This window comes from Acomys russatus, chromosome 20 (genome assembly GCF_903995435.1).
Source record: "Acomys russatus chromosome 20, mAcoRus1.1, whole genome shotgun sequence".
NCBI classification, from domain to species: Eukaryota; Metazoa; Chordata; class Mammalia; order Rodentia; family Muridae; genus Acomys; species Acomys russatus.
The window spans coordinates 62,964,007-62,978,154 of record NC_067156.1 but is presented as its reverse complement, the minus strand read 5'-3'; the positions used below and the strand labels follow the sequence as shown (position 1 = coordinate 62,978,154).

The 14,148-nt window shown below is 38.1% G+C and overlaps 1 protein-coding gene across 9 annotated transcripts in view; it reads right to left on the bottom strand.

Annotated features, from left to right (window-relative positions):
• The window catches only part of Pias2 (protein inhibitor of activated STAT 2), an 83,324-nt gene that overhangs the window by 20,669 nt on the left and 48,507 nt on the right, over positions 1–14,148 (bottom strand). For all 9 annotated transcript variants that reach the window (XM_051163677.1, XM_051163678.1, XM_051163682.1 and 6 more), the window contains exons 6-10: positions 8,205–8,339; positions 7,432–7,537; positions 6,699–6,772; positions 2,157–2,317; positions 1,205–1,338 (exon numbers count right to left, since the gene is read on the bottom strand). In XM_051163677.1, the coding sequence (XP_051019634.1) occupies positions 1,205–1,338; positions 2,157–2,317; positions 6,699–6,772; positions 7,432–7,537; positions 8,205–8,339 (610 nt within the window). The remainder of the gene's footprint in view (positions 1–1,204; positions 1,339–2,156; positions 2,318–6,698; positions 6,773–7,431; positions 7,538–8,204; positions 8,340–14,148) is intronic.

Below are 14,148 nucleotides of genomic sequence, written 5' to 3'. Positions count from 1 at the left end.
CATCTAGTCATCACTCATTCTGTTTATACAGACAATTACATTTATCATGTTACATAACATTCTTCTCTATTATCTGTCAAAAATGAGTGCTAGTTCACTGCGAAAAAACATTAGACAGTAATCAATAAAACTATGCCTGCCCACAATTTTTACACTAATAAGGACAACCCAGCAATGTGACCCCTCAGAGTTCTGTGATGATCACAAGAGGATAATTAACATTGCCGGAAAGTCTTTATTTTCCCTTCTTACTCAGATAATCTGTTACTGCATTTTTCAATTTCAACAAAGCCGAGAAAAGTCAACTGCAATGAATTCAGAGGTGGCACGTACACATAGGTTTCGACTTCTCAGACTCCTCTAGTGCCCTCTCAGTGCAGACGAGTGCAGGGTATTAAAACTAGTTGAGTTAACAACTTGTTCAGGATATTCACTCCACAAGGATTAATAAATGATATAGACAACCTCTCCACCCATACCGGGCTCTGTACAGATACACAAAACAATTTCTAACCTTTCTTTTTGTTTCTCCTGGGTTTACGTCATACACATGCACACATGTGTCTGCATATATGTTGATATTAACCTCCTAATATCAAGCATCTTACTCAACTCTCCCTTTATTAACTCAGGCAAGGTCTCACTGAACCAACTTAGCTACTTAGTCTAGCTCAGTGGTTCCCACCTTCCTACTGCTGCACCCTTTAATAAGAGTTCCTCATGTTGTGGTGACCTCAAATCATAAAATTATGTTGCTCCTAATTTTGTTACTGTTATGTATCATAATACAAATATCTGTGTTTTCTGATGGTCTTAGGTGACCTGTGAAAGGGTCATTCCACCCAAGGTAGAGAACAACTTGTCTTAGGGATTCCTGTCTCTGCTTCTAGACCACTGGGATTCCACAAGGGTCCCCCATGGCCACCCAGTCTTTATGGGTGCCCGGGATCTGAGCTCCAGGCTTCATACTATACCCATCCTCAAGGCTAACTTAAGAAAACTTATACTTATTTTGCACATAAAACACTATTTTAAAAGCTTGAAAAATGGTATAGAAATTAGCACATTCTTTAAGAAAAAAATTATTGTGGAAGGACGGATAAAGACACAGTTAACAAACTAAATTCTAAATGTAATTCTAGTGGCTGGGGTTAATATTTCAGAGTCTGTACTCCACTGGGTACTCCTGCCATTCAGCACTTACTTTCTATTTTTGTACACTGCTGGCTGGCTACTTTCATAGCTTCTTTCTTAGGTCTCATGGGGCACCAAGAACCATCTTCTTGGAATTTGATTTCATCCACATCAGAACACTCGTTGAGAATTTCCATGAAGAGCCTATAAATCAATTGGAAGTATATACATGTCACAAAAAGTCAAAGATGAAATAAGAAAATAGTATACACTGAAGAAAAAGTAATAGCTCTAGACTTTAAAAAGACTTTTGGAACTTCAATTATTTTATACTTTATGAGGCAGGTAAAGAGATGGATGGACAGGCAGGCAGATATAAAGGATAGGAATAGAAATCAGGGCTTGGAGCCAGGCGGTGGTGGCACACGTCTCTAATCCTAGCACTTGGGAGGCAGAAGCAGGTGGATTGCTGTAAACTAGCCTGGTCTACAAAGCAAGCCCAGGACAGTCAAGGCTACACAGAGAAACTGTGTATTAAAACAAACAAACAAAAAACAAAAACAAAACAAACAAACAAACAAAAAACAAAAGAAAAAAAGAAAAGAAAAGAAAGAAATCAGGGCTTGCAATAGCACACACTCATACTTAGACACATACATATAATTAAAAATAAAACCTTTAATAAAAAGACCAAATTTACTAAACCAGTTCATATAATTTTACACACACACACACACACACACACACAATATAAGAAAGCAGAATAACCTACACACAAATTACAACTTTAAACTTAGCAGCTCTGTACCTCTTTAACTACTATTGCTTTGCTTGTTTTGAGACAGGGTCTCGCTATGCAGCTCTGACTAGCCCCAAACTCAAGAGATCTGCCCACTTCTGCCTGCCACCTGAGTGATGGGGTTAAAGATGTGTACCACACAGCAGGTTATTTGCTGGCCCTCTCTCCCCCGCCACAACTTTTCTATTTCTTTGTCTAACTACTTACCCAGAGATACACTTACCCATCTAATATCAGACTTTCATATGCAGCCTTTTTGTCACAAACAGGACAAATCCAGGTGGGCTTCTTCTCATTCATTTGAAGATAAAGGGCAGCATCAAAACACTGCAGATGTGTACAAGTCACTGCACGGCATGGGATTGTCAGCCTCATTTTTCCTAACTACAAAATAGGGAACACAACATGGAAACCAGTACAAATAGGACAAGAAAGCCTACAGGAGAAAAAAGGTATTTTAATAGTCTTAACAAACCAGGCGTGGTGGTGCATGCCTTTAATCTCAGCACTTTGGAGGCAGAGGCAGGCAGATCGCTGTGAGTTCAAGGCCAGCCTGGTCTACAAAGCAAGTCCAAGATAGCAAGGCTACAAAGAGAAATCCTGTCTCAAAAATCCAAACCAAACCAACCAACAAACATAAAAATAGTCTTAGCAAGTCAAACAGCATGTTCAAAATAAAAACCCCAGCCAAAATTTACTCTCATAAAGTTTTTTTTTTAATCTTTTCATTTTATGTGTGGTCTCAAGATTTTTGAAAGATCCTTTCACCTTTGTAAAGTCTAAGTCCAAAGGCAGAGAAACACACACACACACACACACACACACACACACACACACACACACACACACACACACCCCACCACCACCAAAAAAATCCCCACCCAAATCTGCTTCATACCTGACTCCTAGTTTCACTATTAAGAAATCAGCTAAACATCTCTTCCATGCCCTTTTATAAATGTTCTAAGCAAAAATCAAGTACAGATTGAAAAAAATATTTTCTCCCAAATGGTGGCATGTTTTACAAAAATCTATACCTTACTGTGTCACCCAATTTAGTAGCTAACACTCACAAGTCAGTAAGTATAAGAAAAGCAACCAGTAGGAGCTAAAGAGCTAGACCAATGGTTCAGAGCACATACTGACATTAAAGAGGACCTGGGCTCACTTCCCAGCACCCTCATCAGATAGCTCACAACCACTTATAATCCCAGCTCCACATGCCTCTTCTCTCCACGGGTACCTGCCCTCATGTGAGAAAACACACACACACACACACACACACACACACACACACACACTCACACACACCATCACATACTTTAATAAGTAATTTTAGAAAAAGCTACTGTGATACAAAGACATCATGGTTTATTTAATTAGTGTACTAGTGATAGGCATTTATATTGTTTCCAACCTTGTATCACTGTAATATAAATAAATACCTCAAAATGAATTTTTGGGGGGGTCAATGGGAAATCTTTGTAGACTTTGAACATTGACAAAGTACCTAAAATAGAGAAATCTACTGATCTGTAAATTCATGTACATTAATGTGCTTTATTCCACTCAACCATTATCAGTGTCAATGAATTTTTGGTTTTCTCTACCTGGTTGGCAAAAAATACTCCAATTTCCAGTGTGAACTGAAGTTCTTCTTCTACTGTAAAGAGCAATTTGTATTTCTAAGAACTCTCTAGATACACACTTTACTCATTTTTTATGTGGTCACTAAATTTGTCATTTATTTATACAGCTCTTTAAATATAAGGAAAAATTAGCTGGTGGTGGAGGCACACTACTGTGATCCCAGCACTCAAGAAGCAGAGGCAGGCAGATCTCTGTGAGTTCAAGGCCAGCCTGGTCTACAGGGAGAGTTCCAAGACAGCCAAAGCTACACAGAGAAACCCTAAACCTTGTGTGTGACAAAAACTGAAAATATTCATGAAAACTTTTTACAGTCAAATATGTCAACTTGCAGTATGTTTTTTTATATAGCTATACTTATATTGTGCTCAATTCTTAGAGAAGAGGTCCACTGACATACACAGCCACGTTAGATCAGGTGGGTTTCTTTTATATGTCATTTACAGAAAATCTCCATTTTTAAATGGGTTTTTTTTTTTTTTAATTAAACATTCCTTTCAACTAGGTTTATGCCCACAAGGGCATCTATTTCTGTGATCCCTCAATGCCAGCTCAATACCAGCTCATCAATTGTCCTCACTATTTGTTGACTAGGTAATAAACACTAGAAAGGGGGCAAAGATAAAACAAAGAGAAGGAGTTCTTAAAAGTTAGTGACCTCGGGCTAGAGAGATGGCTCAGAGGTTAAGAGCACTGGTTGCTCTTCCAGAGGTCTTGAGGTCAGTTCCCAGGAACCACATGGTGGTTTATGACCATCTATAGTGAGATCTGGTGCCCTCTTCTGGTGTGCAGGTGTACATGCAGACACAACGTTGTATACAGTAAATAGCCAAAAAAGTTAGTGACCTAGCCTGTTGAGAGGCAGAGGCAGGCAGATCTTTGAGTTCAGCCAGTCTAGTCTACAGAGTGAATTGCAGCACAGGCAGGGAAACACAGAGAAACCCTGTCTCAAAATCCAAACAAACAAGCAAGTACGGAATTTAACCCCAGATCAACAGAAAATGTACCCTGTCTTCTTACAATATACGTTTCCCTATTTTTCCTTCTTTGAAAACAGACCATCTCTTAGTTTTCCAGAATCTTACAGTGAAGCTAAGACCTACAACACACTTACTTCTAATTTAGATAAAGCTGTAGAAATTAAGAACAGCTGGACTCCTCAGAGTTCCCTAACAACCAGTAGAGTTATGTGTACATTCAAATGTTCCTCGCTGCCTTGATGTGCCTCTAGCTTCATAACATTGAAATAGTAGGGAACTTAGTCCCTACCTTTTCTGATTTAGCTAAGCTTCTGTCCTACTCAGAATGGAAGTTGACTTCTATTTAGCACTCAGTGTGAATTTTTCAACCGTTTCAATTATAGCATGAACAGTTTTAAGAACTTTTCTAAAACCAAACTACCTCTACAATCTTGGCAGGCATCTCTGTAAGTTTTTAAATACAACTGGCAGTCATATTCAATTTCGTAATTTTATATCAATGTGAGTTTGTTTCTTTAGACTGTTAGTGTGTAGAAACAAGCCATTAAAATAAACTGAATAAGTTACACTAACTCACTCAACAGAACGCCTACAGAAATTAAAACAGTATAACTACTAATACATTAAGATACCTGAAAGACAATAAACAACATGAGCTAGAGAGATTAAACAAGCAAACAACCAAACCTAGGTGTGGCGGCATGCTTGTAATCAGTGCTGTGGAAGCAGAAAAGGGTAGATCCCTCGGTTCGCTGACCAGACAGCCCTAATCTGACAGGCAAGCGCCATGACCAAGTGAGATCATGGCTCAAAAACAAAAACTAAACAGTTACTGAGGAAACAACACTTGAGACTGACCTCTGGCCTCACATGTCAAGGCGAAAGGAGATCCACTAAAAAGCAGTGTATTCATATTTTAGCCCAATCTGGTAGCAATTATTGGAAATAAAACTGGAAGAATTATCAGAATAAATGCTTTATTCTTGTTCCACTAGTGACCCTGTGATTTGGGCTACCCAACCTTGACCACTTTCCTCATCTGCAGAGTAAAAATAATGCTCCTATCAGGGCTTCTTGGAACATTTACATGTTGAGAAAACTCAGAAATTAGTTCCTTCTCTCCCTGCTCTGATATTACCTTCTCTCCATTAAATTTAAAAAAAGCATATGCCTCACAATGGTAGCAATCATCAAATGTCATCCAAAACTCCAATAGAAATTCATGACTCATAGGTTTTCTCACGAAGTTCTTCTAATTTTTAAAAGGCTTTCTTCCTCACACAGATTTTAAAGAAACTTTCTTCCACTATTCCTGATATTCCTCCACCTCTCCTCATTCATCACTAGTGCAGTTTGTCACTTTCTCATGGGTTGTGTTCTCTAACTAGACCGTCTACTTTCTGTTAGCTCAGTGCCAACCACAAAGCACACATAAGTTACTAGAGGTCCTGAATGATTTCTCACCCAAGTCTCTATGTAAGGATATATGACATAAAAAATTTGTAATTTAAAAGTTCATTGCAGAGGGGCTGGAGAGATGGCTCAGCAGTTAAGAACACTGTCTGTTCTTCCAGAGATCCTGAGTTCCATTTTCAGCAACCACATGGTGGCTCACAACCATCTACAAAGTGATCTGCTCCCCTCTTCTGGTATTTAAGTGTACATGCAGATAGAGCACTCATATACATAAAAATAAATAAATGTAAAAAAAAAAAGAGCACATTGCAGAGACAGCCCATATATCCTAACTCATAAAACCAAAAGCACCCATTAGCATTTATCAGACTCCAGGAATGGTACTGCTATTATATGCACTCTGATAAAAGAAACTCTTAATATGCTTACTAAACTGCATTATTTACAGCACTGATTTATGAAAGGCTTTCTGAGCTTAAGGCTTTTTTCTCTGACATAACAATCTTGTAGGTTATTGTTTCATAATTGCTCACAGAATACAAAACAAAAACAAAAAACTAAAAACCTTAACACTTACTCATGAAGATATCTAAATAGAAAAAAAAAGAAAAGTTTAGAATTCTACCCAAATACTCCTTCATTCATCCCCACCCTTACTTTTTAAAGCAGTTAGTTATTTATGAAAAGAAAATTTAGTCAGAATGTTTTGTCACTTTACTTACAGGGCACATCAAAGAGACACGAAGACTAGTTGTAGCAATTTCACTATCAGGATCTGCAGTAAGTTTTTCTTTAACTTTAAGAAGAAGAAAACAGTAGTAATAAATTTTAAAATTAATGGTGATATTGTAGCAGAATTACAGAAAACATCTTATAAGTTCCTACTGCCCCCGCCCCGAATAGGTTAAGAAACACAAAATGTTGAATATTAATGTAGTGAAAACATAACCACATGTCTCTACATATTTAACTGAATTTTTAAGATTTTCTTTTTAAAATGAAGCCACTGGAAAGGAATACTTTCAAACAAAAAATTGTTTCAGGATTTAAGAAAACAGTTAGGAGAGAACTTTGGAATGGAGCAGGGGCCTGAGCTGTAATACTTTCCATCATATATTCATTACATTTTTATTATGCTACATTGGTTGTTTTCAACAGCTGCTAAATTTACAAACAGAAAAGATACATTCTTTATTTCTTCTACAACTGAAAACAATGTGGTAATGTGTCTGAGATTTCTTCCAATAGCTAACAAACACAAGTTATGTAACATGAATTATTATTTATATGTGTGTATATATACAAACATAGACAGACTAAAATATAAAAATATATACATATATGTGGTGTACATATGTATATATTGGTGATTAACATTACTGTTTATGGTTGTGTATATAAGGTTTTCCCTCCATCAAAGTGTCTTATATGCTTAGTCTTACACACTTTACTTACTTAGTGCTCTGGAATGGTCAGGATTCCTAATACCTTTCATTTTTAATCTCTGTAGTAAAATGGTTGATGTGAGTTGTCGTACAAGATACACAGACATGGAGTAATTCTACAAAAAAAGAAACTCTGTTTTAAAGACAAGACAGTGGCTGGGCAGTGGTGGTGCACTTGGGAGGCAGAGGCAGGAGGATCTCCATGAGTTCAGAGCCAGCTTGGACTACAGAGCAAGTTCCAGGACAACCAGAGCTGTTACACAGAGAAACCATGTCTCGAAAAACCAAATAAAAATAAAATAAAATAAATAAATGAATAAAGTAAAGAGTATTTTCTTTACTTATATAAAACAGAGATGGGCCACCTAGTCTACAAAGTACGTCCAGGACAGCTACGGCTACATAGAGAAACCCTGTCTTGAAAAATCAAAAAAATAATTTACTTAATTTTGGCAAAGCATGGTGGTGCACACCTTTAATCCCAGCACTCAAGAGGCAGATATCTGTGAGTTCAAGGCCAGCCTGGTCTACAAAGCCGAGTATCAAAACAGCCAGGGCTATTACAAAGAGAAACCCTGTCTCAAAACAACAATAACAACAAAAATATAGATGGAAGAAACTCTAGGCTCTAAAGTAATACTCAAACACCTCCAAAGGAGAGCTCTTCCTTAAAGTCACTGTGCCAGGTATTCTGTCACAGCCTGCTACACAAAGCTGGCAGCCTAAGATGATACATCAGTTCCCAATGATGACACTTCATATTACCTAGACAAAAATTCTTACCTTTCCAATTTCAGATGCCCAAGAAATAGAAATCTGATTTGGCACAGCTGAAGACAACCTAACTAAAGATGTAATATTCAAGGGGCGTCCAGGGCGCTTCTGTTCAATCCCATTTTTAGGTGGTGGTGCATAGCCCTATAATCATAAAAAGATAATTTTAAAGGTCTGTAGGATTTAAATGTTTTTCTCCAAGATGTAAACAGGATCTCAGCTAATTTTTGTTATATCATGTTATTTTTATTTTACCTTACACACAAATACACCAGAAAAAGTTAAATCCATATTCCATCATTAGCTACGAATCTTTTTATAGACAACCAATCTCTACAGATAAAGTGACACCTCAATAACAGCTCATCAAAAGAGACACACATAAATGAGGGAGTAGAGTGCAATCTTTGAGAACTAAAAAGGAATTCATTAATGAACTTTAAAGGGCTCATTAAAATCTTGTGAGTAGTTAAAATGCTTTCTATTGCCTCTTCTGAAAGAGAAGCTATCATCTTTAAAAGTAGGTTAAGAAACTGAAGAGACAGCTCAGCAGAATGCTGGCTACTTCCTGAGGGCCTGAGTGAATACCACTAACCTACACCAGGCAGCTACAACCACCTGAGACATAAATGTCAAACCATCACGCTGCCTTTTCTGGACTCTGCTGGCACCCATAGACAAATGCATGCACACATATCGAAATAAAAAAGAAGCAGAATCTTAAGGGAAAAGGAAATCAACAACCCCATAAGCTTTTAAGAGGCAGATAGATCTGAGAGTTCCAAGTCAGCTAGGACTACATAATAAGCCTCTGTCTCAAAACAAAACAACAAAACCACAGAAAAACAAAAAAAACAGGGCTAATACATTTTTTTAAACCACTACTTCAGTAGGTATTAAATTGATTTGAATTTTCTTCAAATAGGAAACCTATTCCCTTTTTACTTCTAGTATATTCAATTCTCAATTACTAAAAGGCTGTGATTTTTCAAAGGCAAAATAATATACCTTTTAGAAAATAAAACTTCCTTTGCTGCAGTAATGCCCCCATATTGAAGAGCAGACAGTATGTTTCACTATATATGACAACCATGCTATTCAGAGCTTTCCCTAACACACCATTGTATTTACACACCAAAGAAATATAAGCACAATGAATTGACTACCATATTCTGTCTCCCTCCCTCCTTCCTTCCCTTCCTCCCTCCCTCCCTCCCTGCCTTCCTTCCTTGAGACACAGTCTCTCTTATTAATAGGCCTAAGCTCTGGAACTCATTATGTAGACTAGGATGGCTTTGAATTCAGAGATTCACCTTCGGACTCTTGAGTGCTAGGATTAAAGTTGTGAACCACCACATAAAGCCCTAGCATATTCTTTTTTGACAGAAAAATCTTCTGAGGAACTTTTCATTCTATCATTAGAGCTTACATTTGTATCCTTTAATAAGGAAAAGCTTTACAAGTACATCTAAAATCTATACTTCACTCCACTAACACACTGCAGATTTCCATGAAAGTAAAAAACCATCTTAATTGTGTGTGTTAAGGCTAATAGAATCTGGAATCTTGCAATAATTCTAGGTAAAAGGTTTTCAGGTAACAGCTAAAATCCATGCAAAAATACACCCAAGCCAACTTTCTTTCACTGTCACTTAAGGGAAGGGTAGTCATTATTAAGAGAGTATCCCTGTCGAGCATGGTGGTGCACGTCTTTAATCCCAGCACTCGGGAGGCAGAGGCACTCGAATCACTGTGAGTTCGAGGCCAGCTTGGTCTACAGAGTGAGTCCAGGACAGGCAAGGCTAGAACACCTGTCTAGAAAAACAAAAAAAAAAAAAAAAAAAAAAAAAAAAAAAAAAAAAAGAAGAGGGAGAGGGAGGGAGGGAGGGAAGGAGGGAGAGGGAGAGAGAGAATATCCCTATGATAATTTGTCATCGATGGCTACCAACAAAATTCTAAACATCATCAAAATTTCTGGTACAAGGAACTTGCAATTATACCATGAAAATAGAAGTGCTGTGTGTTTATATATGTTTTTGTTGTTTTGTTTTGTTTTGTTTTTGGCTTTTTGAGACAGGGTTTCTCTGTGTAGCCTTACTTGAGGTGTTGGGGAGATAGCTCAATGAACACATGAGGACCTGAATTCAGCCCCCCAGCATCCATGTAAAAAGATGGGCTACATAGGCCTTTAGCTCCAGCACAGAGGGCAAAGACCAGTGTATTCCGAGAGCTGGATGGCCATCCAGTCTGCCCAGGCAAACCAGCTTCCAAGTCATTAGAGACCTGTCCCAAGGCAATAAGGAGTGGTAACACTTAAGGAGCAGTACACATGGGAGTACCAGTACTAGCATTTAAGCAATTATAAATACAAACGTTTGTTTCTGTCTGTTTGGGACCTTAAAAATAATTCTGCTTTGGCTGTATCTATTGGTAGGTTAACCAATACAATCAGTAGCTTGGAGTCTGGCAAAATGATAAAAAATAACTCATGTCCTAGCTAAATATCAACTCTAGTTGGAATTTGAGTCACAAGGCATTTCAACCATGCGAAAAACAGAGAAAGCAATAAACATATCGGAGTGTTAAAAGCAAGGTATGACATTTGCTCAGCATGAACAAGGCTGTGGGTTCAATTATAAGCACTGCCTCACTCTTTCCAGTACACCAGACTCAGCTCTTTTATTTCTTTAATCTTTTTTCTTTTTAAAGTGTGTGTGCATGTGCAAGCAGGTGCTGGCAGGAGCAACAGGGTGTTGGAATCTGGAACTGAAGTTACAGGCCATTGTGAATTGTCCTATGTGAGTGCTGAAAACTAAACCCAGGTCTTCTGCAAGAGCATCAAGTGCCCTTAACCACTGAGTCATCTCTCTAGTCCTTGGGTTTAAAATTTTATATACAAATATATTTAACAGGGACTGTTGTGCTCTTTCTATGGTATACCACATCATGAGGTAAATGAAGGCTAATTGTCCAATTTTCATTGACTGATCAATCCAAGAACTTTATACTCTCCACAATAAGATTTCTCATCAAGGGGGAAAATTTCTCTGTAAAATTGCTTTAATCAGGGTGTTTTATAAACAGCAACAAGAGAGGCTGGAGAAATGGCTTAGCGGTTAAGAGCACTGGCTGCTCTTCCAGGTGTCCTGAGTTCAATTCTCAGCAACCACATGGTGGTTCACAACCATTTGTAATGGAATCTGATTCCCTCTTCTAGTGTATACAAAAACAGAGCATATATATATATTTATTTAAAAATAAATAAATAGCCGGGCGTGGTGGCGCACGCCTTTAATCCCAGCACTCGGGAGGCAGAGGCAGGCGGATCGCTTTGAGTTTGAGGCCAGCCTGGTCTACAAAGTGAGTCCAGGATGGCCAAGGCTACACAGAGAAATCCTGTCTCGAAAAACCAAAAATAAATAAATAAATAAACAAACAGCAGCAGGAAAAGAGACTAAGATTATTGGTGAGTTCCAGCTTCAACAAGAGACTACCTGAAAAAAAAAAAAACTAAGACAGAGATAAGAGAAGACAGCTGAATGTCAACCTTTGGCATGCACATAAACTTACAAATTAAATGGTGTGGCCACCTCAGTGGATGAAACACTTGCTGTACAAGAATAAAGACCAAGCCTCTGTTCCCAGAGCCCAGGAAGAAGCCAAGATGACATGGTAACCTCCTATAATTCCACCACTCAAGAAGCAGTGACAAGATTCCCAGAGCAAACTGGATAGCTAAACTAGCAGGAATCAGAGAGCTCTGATCCAGTGAGACGCCCTGCCTCCAGACAAGGTCAAGAGTGTACAAAGACACCCAACATTAACTTCAGGACTCTACATGCATGCACATACATCAGCTTACACGTGCCAAATGTGAACCCAAAATAGTACATATATGCATATAACACATACATTAAAAAAGAATCTTGAAGTGGAAGAAATAAAGCTGACTTCATCACTTAATACTATTCCCTTTTCCATTTATTTCATACAGGCAATGAAGCAGCCACCTGTAACGGGTCAACAATGACTGGATATTGTAATAGTCACACATGTAAGGACTTACGCTAAGTCAAAGACAAGTTATATTCAGATTTGCCATAGGAAATTCCAAAATTATATCAAGGTTACCCCTACAGGATCTGTTTTCAGCAATTTAGCAAACTGAAATCATGGCAAAGAACAAGTCCAAATCCCCTGTGGCCTCTTAGTGCTTTTTACAATTAGAATAAGGTCCCACAAGCTATAGGGCTCAGTTCAACCCTAAAGATCCACTGCATCATTCTTGAGGCTGTAGCATACTTAATATGATTGCTATGAACCTCAGAATCCTGTTAAGTGCAAACGAAGACACTATATTTCATTATCCTAGTAACTAGTAATTGGGGTCCAATAGGCACTTTGAGAAGTTTTTCATTGGCTGCATGTAAGCTTATGCCATCTGTTCCGTAAGATTTCCTGGGCACGGTGGCAAACACCTATAATACCAAAGCTCAGGAGACAGGCAGGAGGACTGTACCTAGAACAGCTTGGCCTATATGGCAAGTGTCAGGCCAGCCAGGTCTCAAAATAACAAGAAAATGGCTTCATGAGATTGAAGTAAAAGCCTCTCTATGAAATGCCAAGCCTCTTCTTGCTTTCCATCTTTGAAATATGCTTTTGTCTTTCTCATAGTACTCACATTTTTCTCCTTCACAGGTACCCCTGACTCAAGGAGTGAGTGACAGCCCCTTAAGATAAGGATGCTCATATCTTCACAGCCACATATAAGGACTTAAGGGTCCCTGGTACTTTAGCGCAGAGCCCAACATTGACTGTCTCACAATGTACTCAAGTATCTCATCTTTTTTGTCTCAAAATGTCTGGAAAGTAACAAATTGAGACCCATCAGAGTGAAGTTGCAAACCTCATCCATTAAAATACTAAACTAAAGCATGATACTGACTGGGCCATTTAGAGTTCTGTAGAACTTATGCAGACATACTGTATAGCCATCATAGGACTATAAAAGTTTCAAAGAGTTAAGGAAGAATCTGGTACACTGCAAACAAACTCCATCAAAGGCACAGTCATATCACACTGGGTTGGTTAAGAGTGAGCAAAAAGCCTCAACAGTTTTATCTTTCTTCAAGGATAGTAAAAGAGGTAAACAGAAATGAGAACCAAATGAGTATTAGCACATACTAAGCAAAAATAAATGTGAGAGGGAAATCACATATATGTAGAATCACCCTATGATTTGTGATTTTGCCAGGCTTCCTTTTTCAAACATCAAACTACCCAACTACCCAACTGGCACAACGGAGCTGCTAAGGGAATGCCAGTGCAGAGTGGAAACACCTGAATTCCGAAGAATGATGGGCAGGGTTCCACTGCTGCAGCATGAGATAACACAACTGGCCTACAACTTGGAATTTTCTTGACTTTTGCTTGAATGCTTTTTGGGTTTCCCCAACAACAGGAATAACTCAGCATAACTGGCTACAGTCCACAACTGGATTGACTACTCAAGAGTTAAGTAACTTATTTCAAACATTACAAGGTGATTCGGACTTAAATAGTCAAAAAGGAAAAAAAAAATGTATCAGTTGATGCTGAGAGAATTGGCTCTGGTAGAAAATATAAGGACAGTAATTCAAAGCTCATATGCTACAGTTAAAAAATCAGAACTCTTATGGTTCTATTAGATTTTCCAGAACCTCTTAATAAAGTTACTAACTCTCACTATGAAGAAACATGTAGAAAGTACTGAGCTTATTCCAGATGATTCAAAATTAAATCTGTAACAGGTAATTCGAAGCAGAGATCATCCAATATATCTAACCTATATTCAACATCATGCAGATTTGCTGGGACCATTGACATTAGGAAATGCGGCGATAGATCAATTATTAATAGAAAATGTATTAGAAGCTTCAAATCATCATAAAAGGCATCAGGTAAAAAGTGAAGG